The 13,774-nt window shown below is 41.2% G+C and overlaps 1 protein-coding gene across 1 annotated transcript in view; it reads left to right on the forward strand.

The window, feature by feature from the left end:
- ARHGAP20 (Rho GTPase activating protein 20) overlaps positions 1–13,774 on the forward strand; it is a 63,266-nt gene that overhangs the window by 21,428 nt on the left and 28,064 nt on the right. Inside the window, 1 exon segment of the mRNA XM_061457718.1 lies at positions 7,708–7,878. Within this exon segment, the coding sequence (XP_061313702.1) occupies positions 7,708–7,878 (171 nt within the window).

Here is a 13,774-nt window from a genome sequence, read left to right on the forward strand (position 1 = left end):
TCACTTTTTTCCATCTGAGCAATGAAATCTTTCTTAAGCTAGATAATGCTTGGAATGGCATTTCCCTGGTGCAACTGGAATGGGAGAGTAACTCAAGGTGGTACTGCTATGTCAGTCAGTGAAAATGAGTGTGGAATAGAGGATCAATTCTTCCAAAGGCCAAAAAAGGTTTTATTGACTTCCACAGGTGAATATGTCCTCACCCAAATGTCTGCGCAATGGGACTTGGACCAAACCCGCTTGAGTTTGCTGATTGCTGGCAGAGCTGTATAGAGGGACTGGAGGACACCCACGCTGCAAGAGCTTTTCAATAAGATTTAAATAACTTGCACTAAATTCTTTTCTGGTGGCAATAGGTAAAACATGACCAAAATGTGTGGTGCTAATTTATATTCATAGAGAATTTTGCTCTTGTGCTCAATTTTCAGAGTAAACACCTTGCAGCTGCTTGTTAAAATAAAACAAAAAACCTTGGAAGAAAACCAAACCACAAGCATGTTTCTTGTCTCCAGCCACCACACTGTAGTACATATTTGCTCTGCAGAGAATATTGTTCTTTTGGCTATGTAGAAATTACTTAAGTACATCTTGTTTTCAGTTAAGTTGCCAAGCTTCCATACTGAAATGTGTGAGGATTTTTTTTTTAATGGTGCATTTTACCCTACAGCTACGTGATATTTAACTGCAAGTCTTAATGGTTTACTGATTTTTGGAAGACTACAGAAAAATATATAGAGTTAACATGCCTCAACACCTGGAACATTTGGTGTAAACCGTGTTATTCGTCATAATAATCTTTATTACTTTTAATAAGATTTTGACATCGTGCAAAGATTATTTCAGATACTAACAAAACAATTCTTTAAATCCTAGAAACATGTAAGTTGGAACATTTTCTCTAGATATTCCGAAACTTGAGTTTCAGAAGCAGAGGAGTGGTACCTGATTTCCTAAATATAAGTGGTGGCCCTGATTTTTGCCCTAAACTGTAGATTTATCTATTTATCTGAACAAAAGTTGCTCCCAATCTCCATTAATATTCACCTTCCTCCTACCCAGGCTTGTGCTTGCGCTGCCTGTGCTGGAGAGGGGGTTGCAGTCTGTTTTGATGCAAAGGCTCAGTGACGCTGTTGGGACTCACTTCTTTATCTTGGGTGCAGTGTTTTCTGCTGCAGCTTGCTGAGGTCCAGCCACATGCATGGGTAAGGTGAGGACAGCCCCGTGCTAGAGGCTGTGAACTGGGAACGAGGTGTGCACCAGGACTGAGGCTTTCTGTGAGATCCACAGGCAGAGCCCATAAGGGAAAATGCAGGGGTTAAGAGGTGACTGCCTTGGATTGTTCATGTATATTACCCATAAAAAAGAAGTTGCAACCAGTAAAGCACACTTATAAAGTAGGAACAGGCTTTTTAATATTTGGTAACTAATGCTCTTTGAAAAACTGAGTAGATCTCACTTGTTTCATTGTACAAAAGCTACCGTGCATGAAGGTAATGGACGATGGGACTTTAATGGAGTGCTGCAGAAAATAGACTTGCTATTTCTGGAATGCTGCACTGTTTTCACAAAGTGCTGCTTCAACTGTATAAGATTTAGCATAGATAACAGCAAGCAAACCTGCCCAGCATCCTCAGAAAGATGCTCCCTTAGCATAGCAGGGATCAAGTTGACAGCAGGTTTTCAGAAATGGTTTGACAGCCCATGTGTTTAAGAGAGTTTTATGGTTGCCTATCCAAGTCCCTTCTATAAATAGTCAGTGTAAAATTACAACAGCATACTAACTTTGTGTTGGCCCATATCTTACCTACCACCTTCCTGGAAAAGACTCCCACTCTCCAGGCTGATACTTTCTGTGCTTATTTTCACCCTCCAAGAATAACTCTTATTTATTAAAGTGCACTATAAACTTAAATGAAATGCATATTCCAAATCATGAGGAATTGAAGTGGGAAGATCTTGAACATGTGGGTGACTTGCTGAGGGCACTGGTCATGGCTGGAAGGCAGTCACAGTAGGGAGTAGTTAGCACCTTTGAAAATGCAGAGGATTTTATATATATATATATATATATATACATATATATATACATATGTACACACACACACACACGTAATCTGCCTGTCCAAGTGTGGCTCTGAGCTGCAGATTTTTACCCGTGGGTGAGCCTTGTCTGCATGGAGCCTTGTTTATGGCAAAAAAAACCAGAGCTTTGAGTGCTTATCCCTGAAGCTAGTGGGTCTTTGTGTGGCCGTGCAGGTAAAGGGACAGGGTAGGCTGGGCTAGTCATGGGAACTGGGCATAGCTGTTTGTTAACATGCCTGTTTTCAGCTCCTTACTCTGCTATAAAAGGTTTGTGAGTTTGTGCCAAGCCAGAAGCTATGTCATAAGGATGTCCCTTGTTGATAAATTTTGGAAGTAGATCTGCTATGCGTAAAGCATTTATAGCCTTCTTGCTCTCCCCAGCCTTTCTAGCATTGGGAGTGACTCTTCAAGCTATGTGCTGTAATGAGCTGTCAGCATGATAGAGGTTAAATTCATCAGGAATGTGAACGGCAGCATCTTGACTGTCATGTGTTCAGTCCTAAGCATGAGCATTTGGTTCCGGTGTACAAGAAAAGCTCTTCTTTCACTTCGTTTTTCACTCTTCTGTTTTTGCATACAGAACGCGATGCTCTGTTATCATGATTTTGTCAAGTTGACAAGAATACAGTACAAGTCATGTCCAAAATATCATTTCTTATGAAATTAGATATATGTTGAAGCCCTGAAATATTAATATTGCACTTGAATGCACTATACGCATGCCTGCTAGGCAGATCAGTACTCATTGCTGCGTTACAGGTTTGGGGTTTTTTTCCATATTATCTCAGGGAAGACAAGGAGCTCTTGCACACTGAATTGGAGCTTTTTCTTTTGGTTGGTTAAAGAATTGTTCTCAATACCTTATTAAGCTAATTATCTTGAATGCAAAATACCCTCTAGCTACACAATATGGGTAATATGTCGTACATGTTAAAGGATATCCAGTAGTAAACCAACTTGGCTTCCAAGCTTCAGTTAGCATGGCCTGCCTCATTGGCAAAAATATGAAACAAGCATCTCTTAAGCTGCTACTGAAGTTCCCTCTCACAGGAATTTTTAGGAGCTTAAGGGTCTGAGTAGGAGGCACAGAAAAAAAGTGCAAATATGTAACCTGCTTTCCAAAATAAGCTCTATTAAGAAAATCAAGACCTGGCTTCTAGACTTGCTTTTGGAAGTATCTCTGCTGGTCACAAATCACATGTTGTCTCTGACTGATAAATCCATTTTGGCAAAAATCCATATCGTGGGTTGGGCTGTAGACATTTCTTACTGTGCAGATAACTGCTATTTTCACTAGCCTTCAAAGGATGTAAATAGCTTCCGCTTCTCGCAGCGGGTTCCTCTAGTCCAGTGCTTTGACTCAGTGATGGTAAAATAAATGCTTTACTGAGAGGCACTGAAGTTGAAAATTCATTTGCCTTATTTTTCCTAAAAGATGTATTGCAGATTCCTAAGAGCCATCCAAAACTGGCCCTTGAGGTATACAAAGTAAGTCTGTTGTCTGAGAACACCATGGGGAGTTGGCCAGCACTCTGCTTGGTGACCTCTCTAGCCTGCAGCCAAAACAAGGTTAGGTTTATCCTGCAAGCTACACACTCTACATGTGTAGGCATGAAACTGGAAGGAGCTCCTGGTCCTCACCTGGGCTTCAGCGCTGGCACAAGCATGCAGTATTTTTGTGTATGGTACCTATGTATGAAATGAGTACAAGCTAAGTTGTTTTCTGTGAGAGGAATTTGGAAAGGTGTTACCTATGTGTGTTTGACAGACCACGCGCAGCCTGTCATGTAGCTGGGCTGTTTCAGATTTCAGCCTTTTGAATAGCTGCCATTTTATTGCTCTGATAATGAAAAGGTGCATTTCTCACCTACCTCTTGTGAAGGACTTCAGAGGTTAAACAACAAAGCGGTATTTTATTTCAGTAGGTAACAGTCGTGTTGAAAACATTGGTGCTGCATCTAAAGAGGAAATAAACTTCAGCAGCTGCAGAGATGTCATCAGTGGAGAGAAGTTCTGGCAGAGAACAATAATCGAAACAAAGGAGTGAGATTTAGGATGGAGTATGTGCAGTCTTTGAGAAGAATGTCATATAGCTGAGATACCGGCAATAGCTCATTCCAGCTTGGGTACCTTGGAAAGGATTCTTCCTCTGAGACATTTTATAGCTTAATCTAAATCATAGGTAGGCTGAAGTCATCGTTGATGGAAATCAAATGAAAACTTCACATTGGTATGAATGATATTTGGATCATGGATTTAGTGACCACTTTACGTGGGTTGTTAAACTCTCCCTTCGAAAGCATAATTTCTTTCATTATTTTCACTACAAATAGTGAAGAAAACTGATGTCTCCATTGCACCAAGAATAAACATCACGCCATTCAGGTTTTAGTGAGAAACCCTAAGGAGCCTCTACAGGGGGGAGCAGAAGAATTTTCTGTGCTTTTGTGGTTTCTGGTAAATATAGGATTGATGAAGTGAGTGAGCAGTGATGTGTTTGCTTTCACACTAAATGCAGCGGGGATGTATTTTTCAGTGTTTGGCTCACTACTTTGGATTTCAACTTCATATATTACACCTACAGAATTGAAGAGTTCTTTTAAATTGTTGTGTCTTGAATAGTCACAAAATGCCTATTTTGATTAATTTGAAAAATAATAGCTATAAAATTTTAGGTTCTGGAAATGCCAGAAGAAAAATCTGCAATTATCTTTCTACAAATGTCAGCCAGTACAGTGATTCTAGTATTTTTCTGAGTAACTCAAGAATACCGCTGTAGATATCTTCAAATTACAGAATTTATTCCTTGATTAAAACCACACATGGAAATTTCAGGTCCCCAAAATAGTACTCTTAGGAAGAAATGCCAATGGGAGACTAGAGCATTACAATGGCAATACCTTCTAAACATCAGTATTAGCCTTGCTTCTACCTGAAGTGGGACTTGGCTGTTTGCTGACTCTGCAGGGTATCCTTATCTTTTGGGAATCAGTTCACATTTCCTTCTAGACAAACCTGGATGATGGCTGTTTTTACTTGCCAAACTGGAAAGATATTACTCTGTGGGGTTTTTACATGTGTTTAGCATAGAATGACTTTTAGGGAAACACAGAGAAGGCCCTATTTCACTGATTTTTACTTTTTAGATTATATCACAACTCACATTGACTGAAGTACTTAGTTTCGCATAATTCTATTAAAAAGGAATTTTCAGCAAGTAAGCATTCAAGTGCTTAGCACTTTTTCAAAATTGGACCCATTTAATAGCCAGAAAATCACTGGGCCATTAAAAATTGAACCCCAAAAATACCTGTCTTATATAAATCCCTGTGCCTCAGCGCATCGCTGATCTGCATTTTCTTCAATGTAACAAAACTTGAGTTTCATTCATGTCTTGTAACAATGAAACATTAATTGAGAGGATCAGAAGCATGCTTTCCAAAAGGCATGTTTTGTCACTGCTGGTGAATTTCCTGCATGTTCCTTCATCCTGGGGCTTTAGGAGATGAAGGGTGAATTAGTGGCTTTGATTTTTTCCACTTTGTTTCAAAGGAAGAAAATATTTTCATGTTTTTTATAAGGCTTATCAGGTAAACTCTATTAGAGTGCTTATTAGAGTTCCAATGACAGATAGGCTTGAAAGGCACTTGGTCAAAAGGCAGATTTCATTAAAATAACTGATTCATGTTACTGCATTTTCTTGTTCTGAAACCAAGTTAAATTTTCTTGACCCTGCTGGCATAAATGCATCTTAATTCGCTTACCTATGTGAGATAGGTTTTCCTTAGTTTAATTTGGGAGGTTTGTGGGCTTACAAATCAGGATGTAGAAAATGTATGAATAAGAATAATCGAATAGAGTTGCATATATGAAGACATAAGAGGCTGACACTAAAGGAATGTCAGTAGGGGCAGGCACTTCAGTATGATTTTATGAATGTTTCTGCTGATTTTGTTACAGCAGTGGTGTAACATGAAAGGGGTTTTTCTAAGTATTGTTGTTACAGGGTTCAAATATAAGTATTTCCCTGACTTAACCTTTGAAGTAAAGGCCATGCATGGCTTTCGTGTAGAACTTAGTAGAACTTAGGTAGGTAGTAGAATACAAGACAAAGGCACAATTTAAGGCAATTTAAGTTGAGGAATTCTTTCAAAAACTTAAGCTGTCAGCCAGAAAGGGAAATCCAGGGCAACACAATGGAGGTGGAGATCCTCACCAGCTCCTTACAGGTCAGTGAAAGTGCGTCCTGCTAATGCAGGCCAATCTCAGAGCTTATCCTTTCTCTCCCAGCTGTCAGGATTTCCTAAATAATTTCCTGGGTAATCCAGCCCCAGGCATCAAGGAGAGGAGAGTCAAGAATACCCCAGGCTCTCAGAGAGATACAGGAAAGTTTATGCCCTTCTTTGAATTTTCTCTGCTCACTCTTGTTTTCTTTCATATCTCTCCCATTTGTTTTGTGGCTTTCAATGTGTAAGATCCATTTCTTCTCCCAGCAAAGTCGTTAGGTGTTTGTCATCCAGCAGGACCACGAATAAACTGTAATTGTGAAGCTGCCAAGCTGATCCTGCCAAGTGTTAGCTTCATTTTTCTTTTTTTTCTTTTAACTAAAAAAAAAAAAAAGCAAATACGTGTGAATAAAACTTGAAACTTGAACTTATTCATTCAATCAAAGGCAAAAAGCTCATTTGGAGGCACCTCTAGGGAAAGCAAATACTTGAAAAGTTGCATTTAAAAATTGTGAGTAAAGATGCACATGGGTCCTGGTTTTAATCCAGAAATCCATTATTTCAGGTATACCAGGCTGTGGGAGACCTAAGTTCAGTTTTTTCACCTGTCTGGGAGAATTTGAAGCCATATTTCTGGCTTCCCAAGGGAGAGCTTGACCTGCAACCAGCTTCTAGAGAGTCCTAGATGTCCTCCCCTCAGACCCTCACATTGATTCAGTTCAGCTCTGTATAAATAGACATTTGTTAGGGCAAGGTTCAGAAATTAGGGATATCCTCCTGTCTGAGTGAGTGAACCGACCATTGTGCTAGAGAAATTCTAAACTCTGCTTCAATAACTATTCAACTACTTTATGTAACACTTAGATTAGCAGTTGAGGGAATCATGTCTCCACCACCAGTAGTAACCTTGGATTAGTAGGTAACAATGCAATGTACTTGATGCCTCCTTAGAAAAGATCAGTGTTTTCCAGGAAGGAAGACAAGACTTGAATACAAGTCCTCTTCTGACCAAGGTGGGTGTGCAGTTACCCATTCATCATGCATGTATCTTCTCTCTTTTTATGAAGAGCCTACAGAGGTGCAGTATTTTTTCTAAGACAGCAATACAAAGGGAGACAAATACATATGGATGAAACAGAGAGGCTATATTTCAATTATTGTCCTTTATGAAATGCTATCCATGTGCTCGGGCTGTAAAAGAGTCAGTGAGGACAGTCCCTAACTGATTTTGTGTCAGAATCAGACTGCTGAATTGTTGTAATTGTCCCCTCTTACCTTTCACTGAAATGTGGTCAAATAAATTGCTTTTTAGCAGTGGGTATGAGAAATTACTGCCTTGTTCTCACTCACAGGCAATCAGCTGATTTGCTTTCTTTATTCCCTTTATTTCCTTTTGCAGGGAAGGCTGCTTCTCCCCCATCAGCCCAGAGGCATGTCCCCTTGTGCAGTCTTTCATGTGCCACAACAGATCGTTCATCCTGGACGGCCATGTGCAGCTGAAGACAGGCCTGCAAACCCAGGAACGACACCTTTTCCTTTTCACAGACCTTCTGGTTGTTGCCAAGTCTAAGTGAGTATGGCAGCTCATTTACTGCTCTTACAGAGCAGCCCTTTTTCTTGGTGGAGCATAACATGGATTTCCATAATTTGTTTTTAGTAGCAAATCTTCTCTTAATTATAAGGAAGTTTTTTATTAGGTCAGTGGATTTTAGGCCACCATTGAAAACCCCATAGCCATAGAGGAATTCCAGAATGCTACATTTTAAAGAAGTATCAGATATTTTGAATATATTGCTTCCACTGTATCATCTTCCCTGTGTTGGGAGTGCAGTGTCACAGAAAAGACTCACTGGTGCTTGACTCTCCATTGTGCTGCCTTCAACAGCCTGTTGTGTTTGAGACGGGTCATCTTCTTCAGTCCAGTGTTTGTGTAACAGAGATGTTAGAGGTCTTAATGCTTACCTAGGAGCTGCTTTGATACACACCAGTGATGGGCCGCTATATAAAACCAGAGACTGCACGTGACATTGCCGTGTCTGTGTCTAGGTTGTGCTGTGCCAGGAGGGGAAGGGGAAGAGAAGTGATGCTGAGCAGTTCGTGTGTAATCAGGCTTGCTGCTGAGCTCTGATTATTCACTGTACCATTCACAATTAAATCAGATTTACAAGCTGTGTCTAGCATGCCAACTTCATGCAGCATTTGTGGTTTAAGGCAATTTTAGAGGGTGCTTTTGCTTGTTGTTACGGGTTATGGGGAAATAATAATAAAAATTCCTGATGCAGCTTCATTCTGTTAGGCACTGTGTTTGTGGTTTCACAGGATGGGTAATGTTGATGTGAATCCTGGGCTTTTGCAATGTGTCTTTTCGCTTAAGCAATTATTTCAGAGGCTTCTGGGAAAAGCCAGAATAAATCTGTGTTTTCTGTAGAAATCTGAGCTGTGTCCATTTGAATCACACATGGTAAATGTAACCCCCCCCAGCTGAACACCCTCACTTGATGTGATGTGACAGCACACAGGATATTTTACCCAAAACATGTTCCACTATGGGTGGGTGGTGAACACAAGATATTTAGGGGAAATCTTGCTGTTCTACCAGCACTACTAGTAACAGCATCGTTACTGTGTTTTGTTTAGGGTGGGATTCAACTCACCTAATTTAAGCTTTAAAATGTTAAATATTTGTAATATACCTAAGCTTGTAGGCTCCTCTTACAGTCACTGGGGGAAAACCAGCACCTTCCTGCAGTGAACTTGCTTGACCCTGAAAGACTGTCAGTGGTGGGTGAGGGGAGTCATGCTTCTGGCGGTCTCTCACTCTGTCCACTGGCTATTCAATGGGCATAATCCAATACCTTAGCTTCTAAACTGTAGAAGACTAAAGTCAGGAGGGATGAATCCCTCCCTCCCTGGTTAGCGTGCTGAGCAGACGCAATGTTACAACCCCAGGCTGAGCTGCACATTACTGTAGGTTTGTTTGGGTCTCAATGGGACTGTTTGCATAGGAGAGCACTGCTGGTGTAACCACTCCAAAATCTGGTCCCAGGGAGTAATAGCGGTTCTTCCAGCATTTGATTTAATATGGTGTATGATCTGCAATATTTGAAGAAGGAAGAGAACAAATTGTGCTTCTGCATGTGAAGGGTGGGGGGCGAGAGGGTGGGGGGAAGATAAGTCTTAGCTAGAAATGGTAAAAATAGTATTTTGAGTGATATTAATTCATATATTTTAAAGAACTAATTGGGATGTTCTCTCTACAGCTGCTCTGCCAGCAATTAAAGCATCAGAGCTGTCACTAATGAATGCTACTTAAAAATCAACATTTTTAAAGCTATCTCCCACTAAAATATGATCATAGAATCATAGAATTCTCAAAGTGAGACTCATTACCCTATAGATCCCTGGGTCTTCCTTTTTCTCCCTTTAAAAAAATAGGGGCTATGTTTCCCCTTTCCCAGTCAGTGGGGACTTCACTGAACTGCCGTGTCTTCTCAAATATGACAAATAGTGCTTTAGCTACTTCATCTACCTGTTCACTCAGGACCTGTGGATGCAGGCCTATGACCAACGGTGCTCTTCCCCTTCTCTGACCCCATCAGCCCCTATTAGACCAGGTTTCTCAAACTGAGTTCCGTGGTCTAAGTAGCTAAAGCCCTGGCTGTGGCACCAGTGCCTTAACCTTTGATTTGACAGATTTGACTGGCCCTTTACAACCCCTTCCCTTTGACTGGGAGGACTGATGCAAAAACCACACTCCAGAGTCCTTTGTCAATGCTCCCAGGGCTCTGTAATTCTTGATACTCCTCAGACGACTCCTGGCTATATTACTGGTGCCCATGTGAAACAGCAGTGGTAGATAATAGTCACTATACGAGGTTTGGTACTCTCTTGGTGACATCCCTTATATGAGCTCTTAGTAAGCAGCACACCTCTGTACAGAGTGTGTCAGGTCAGCAAATGGGTGCTTCCGTACCTCTCAGAAGACAGTCACCTGCTACTGTCACCCATCACCTTCCCTCAGCTGCGCTGGTTGTAATATGGGAAGCAGAATGGGCTGCCCTACTTGGCTCTAGCAATCCTCCTGATGTGACGGGTCTTTCCTCTTCATTCTGTGGAATGGTGAAGCAGTTCTGCAGGGGCAGCTCAGACTTTGGGGAAGGTCTCTTCTTCCTGCAGGTCCTTGCCATTGCAAGCTTGCATTCTTCTGCCCCCCTCCTCTCCTGTGTGTGCCCTTGGGGGAGTTTCTGGCTGTTTGGCCGTGGGCTGTGCCACTGCAGACTACACTTGGAAGTAACTAACTCCTTCTCAGCCTTCCTGGTGTTATGCAGCCTTCTCATACCATTGCTGATTCCTAGAGGAAAAACCTGAGTTGCTGTTGATTTGTTACTGACTTTTTAATAGCAGATGCAGAGTCAAGACAGCAGGTCACCAGAACAGAATTAATGACGTAATTGAATCTGACTTAACTTCACAATTATTCCTTGTGATACTCTTTGTAAAATTTGTAATACTTTTGTGTTAAGTAGTTTCAGCTTGGGGCACATGCGCATCTAAGATATCTTAGGTAGAGCTCCGCACTGTGCTGGTGTCAGCTCAGCTGCAGGTATCCAGCCACTGTACAAACAGAACTTGTGTAATTAAACTTCATATGATCAGCCAACAGGTACAAGTTTTTCCTAAAGAGAACAATTACCTGTGTCCTCTGAGCTGCTGAGTAAATTCCTGCACAGCACTGAGCTCCTGCTTAAAGGCAGCAAATTGGCATTGGTCCCATGGAAATTTGGGAGGAGCAGGTCCTCTCCACAGCCAGTCCATATATGACTTTGGACAAGGTGCCTGTAGATTCATTTTCTGGTACTTTCTAATCATGTTTGAAATGTAGAATCTTATCTTTTTAGATCATGCATTAGCCCAGCTTAGAAAAATAAGAATATTACATGCTGTGCTTCTCCCTCTGCTGCCATGTCTTTTTATGCCTTTGTGTGAGGATTGTCATAAATTAACTGATTGAAAGAGGTTTTTCTCACTAAATCAATATTAAGCATGTAAAATGTTATACTATTTTCTATATATTGATTAGATTTCTTACAGAGAACATGTGTTTTTATTTGTCAGAGTAAATATTTCAACAACCTGTCAGTTCAATAATCAAGTTTTCTCACATAAGCTTTTGTGTGGAAGCATACAGAAATGCCTTCTTATTTCTCCTTTGTAATATGTGCATGCATATATACATATATAATACATGCATTTTTAGGTTACTTTCCCTATGTGGCTGGACAGAAATTATTGGTTGAGTGCATACATGGCATTACGGTACCGATCTCACAGTAGATCTATTAATGCTTTTGTCAGAGGGTCCTATTTAAGGAGATTAGCAACTCTAGTGAAAAGTTAATCTTCCATCTGTTATCTGCCACAAGATATCCAATTGCTACTTACAGAACACAAAGGAACTGAGTTTACTCTACAGAGGTGGCATAATTTGAGGTGCATCAATACCCTCACCATTGATGTTCATGACTTTTCTGTTGATTTTTGTGGACTTTGAATCTGGCTGGTATTTATAGTGTAACATTTGCAAGGGGACTTACTTCCTTCAGAAAATATAAATCCTCATTAGATTGTTACTCTTAGCATTTTTCAGATGTTCAGTCATGCTGCTTCCTTAGCCAGTGATGATATATTCATTTCTAGAGGTAATGCTTTGGCACTTAAATAGAATACCCACATTTTACAAATGCTGAGAACCCATGGACTGCATAATGAACATGGCAGACAGAGATAAAATTGTACTTCAGGCTCTTTAGATGCTAACGGAGGCTCCTGTTTCAGCACGTCTGGAAACCAGGCCGCTTGAATACTGATAATAGCCGAGAGCTGTGAGTAGACATGGCAAACAGGGTAAGAATATACATCAAACATGATTGGAGAACATCTTTATGCTTCTGCCCGTACCCTGCTGACACCTGCTAGCGGTGCTGTAGGGGTCTGGCTTTATGAACTGTAAATGTAAAAAATGTAAAACAACATATAGAGAGTTCACTGTACTGGGTAATGGGAAATAGAAATTGGGGAGAAAGGGAGGGTCAACACATCATTCGGTGCAGTAAGACCATGTATCCATTTATTAACATCTACATTAGAATTCACAGCTGTATTTTTTTCTGTTTAATTTACATATTCACAGTTCATTCTATGGTCAGTTACAGTTATTTCTGTATTCTTGATAGGTCTTACTTGTTGTATCACAACCTGATTTGTTGACAAGCATGTTGAAATATTCTGCTGTATTTTAAAGTTCTCTTCTAGGCCCCCTTTAGGTATTGGAAGGCTACTCCAAGGTCTTCCCGCAACCTTCTCTTCTCCAGGCTAAACAAGCCCAACTCTCTCTGCTTGGAGAGGTGTTCCAGCCCTCTGATCATCTTAGTGGCCTCCTCTGGACCTGCTCAAGCAGGTCCACAACCTTCTTGTGTTGATGGCCCAGAGCTGAATACAGAACTGCAGGTGGTGTCTCACCAGAGCAGGGTAGAGGGGGAGAATCGCCTCCCTTGACCTGCTGGTCACCCAGCATATGGTTGGTTGCTGGACTGCAAGCTCACACTGAAGCTGGCTCATGTTGGGCTTCTTGTCACCCAATATCCCCAAATCCTTCTCCTCAGGATTGCTCTCAATCCATTCTCTGCCCAGCCAGTATCTGTGCTTCTGGCTGCCCTGACCCAGGTGCAGGACATTGCACTTGGCTCTGTTGAACTTCATGAGGTTCGCACTGGCCCACCTCTCAAGTGTGTCAGGGTCCCTCTCCAGTTTAGAGATAAGGATGTCATGCAGGACTGTGTCGAAGTCTTTGCACAAGTCCAGATAGATAACATCAGACACTCTTCCCTTATTCACCAGTGCTGCAACCCCATCGTAGAAAGCCACCGAATTTGTCAGGCACAATTTGCCCTTAGTGAAGCCATGTTGGCTGTCACCAATCACCATCCTATTTTCCATGTACCATAGCATAGCTTCCAGGACAATCTGCGCCTTGGTACCCATTACCGGGTACCAAGGTGAGACCGAGCAGCCTGTAGTTCCTGGGTCTTCCTTTTTTCCCCTTTCTAAAAAGGGAGATTATTTCCCCTTTTCCAGTCAGTGGGAATTGAGTCAGTTTAGCTGACCATGGTATTTAGCTTTTAGTTTAAAAAACACATGATCTTGAGATGGTATTTTACAGCAATCTCATTGAAGTGCACCTTTTGCCAGGTGTGATATGCACTGATGGTCCTTTCTTGCCCACCTCTGTAAATACTGCTGGGTTATTTGTGGTGTACTACCCCATTACAGCTGTTAGCACACTGTCAGCTGGAAACCTCACACCCGTCAGGGTACTTCAAGTTCATGTATGTCCTCTGTAAAACTGCAAGGTTCAAATGCTTTCATGTTTCAGACTGTATCAGTTCAGTCTGTCCTAAATCAAATGC

Source organism: Pezoporus flaviventris, unplaced genomic scaffold (assembly GCF_033815535.1).
Source record: "Pezoporus flaviventris isolate CSIRO_AGI_PZ_B2104156 unplaced genomic scaffold, CSIRO_AGI_Pfla_v1 ptg000025l, whole genome shotgun sequence".
NCBI classification, from domain to species: domain Eukaryota; kingdom Metazoa; phylum Chordata; class Aves; order Psittaciformes; family Psittacidae; genus Pezoporus; species Pezoporus flaviventris.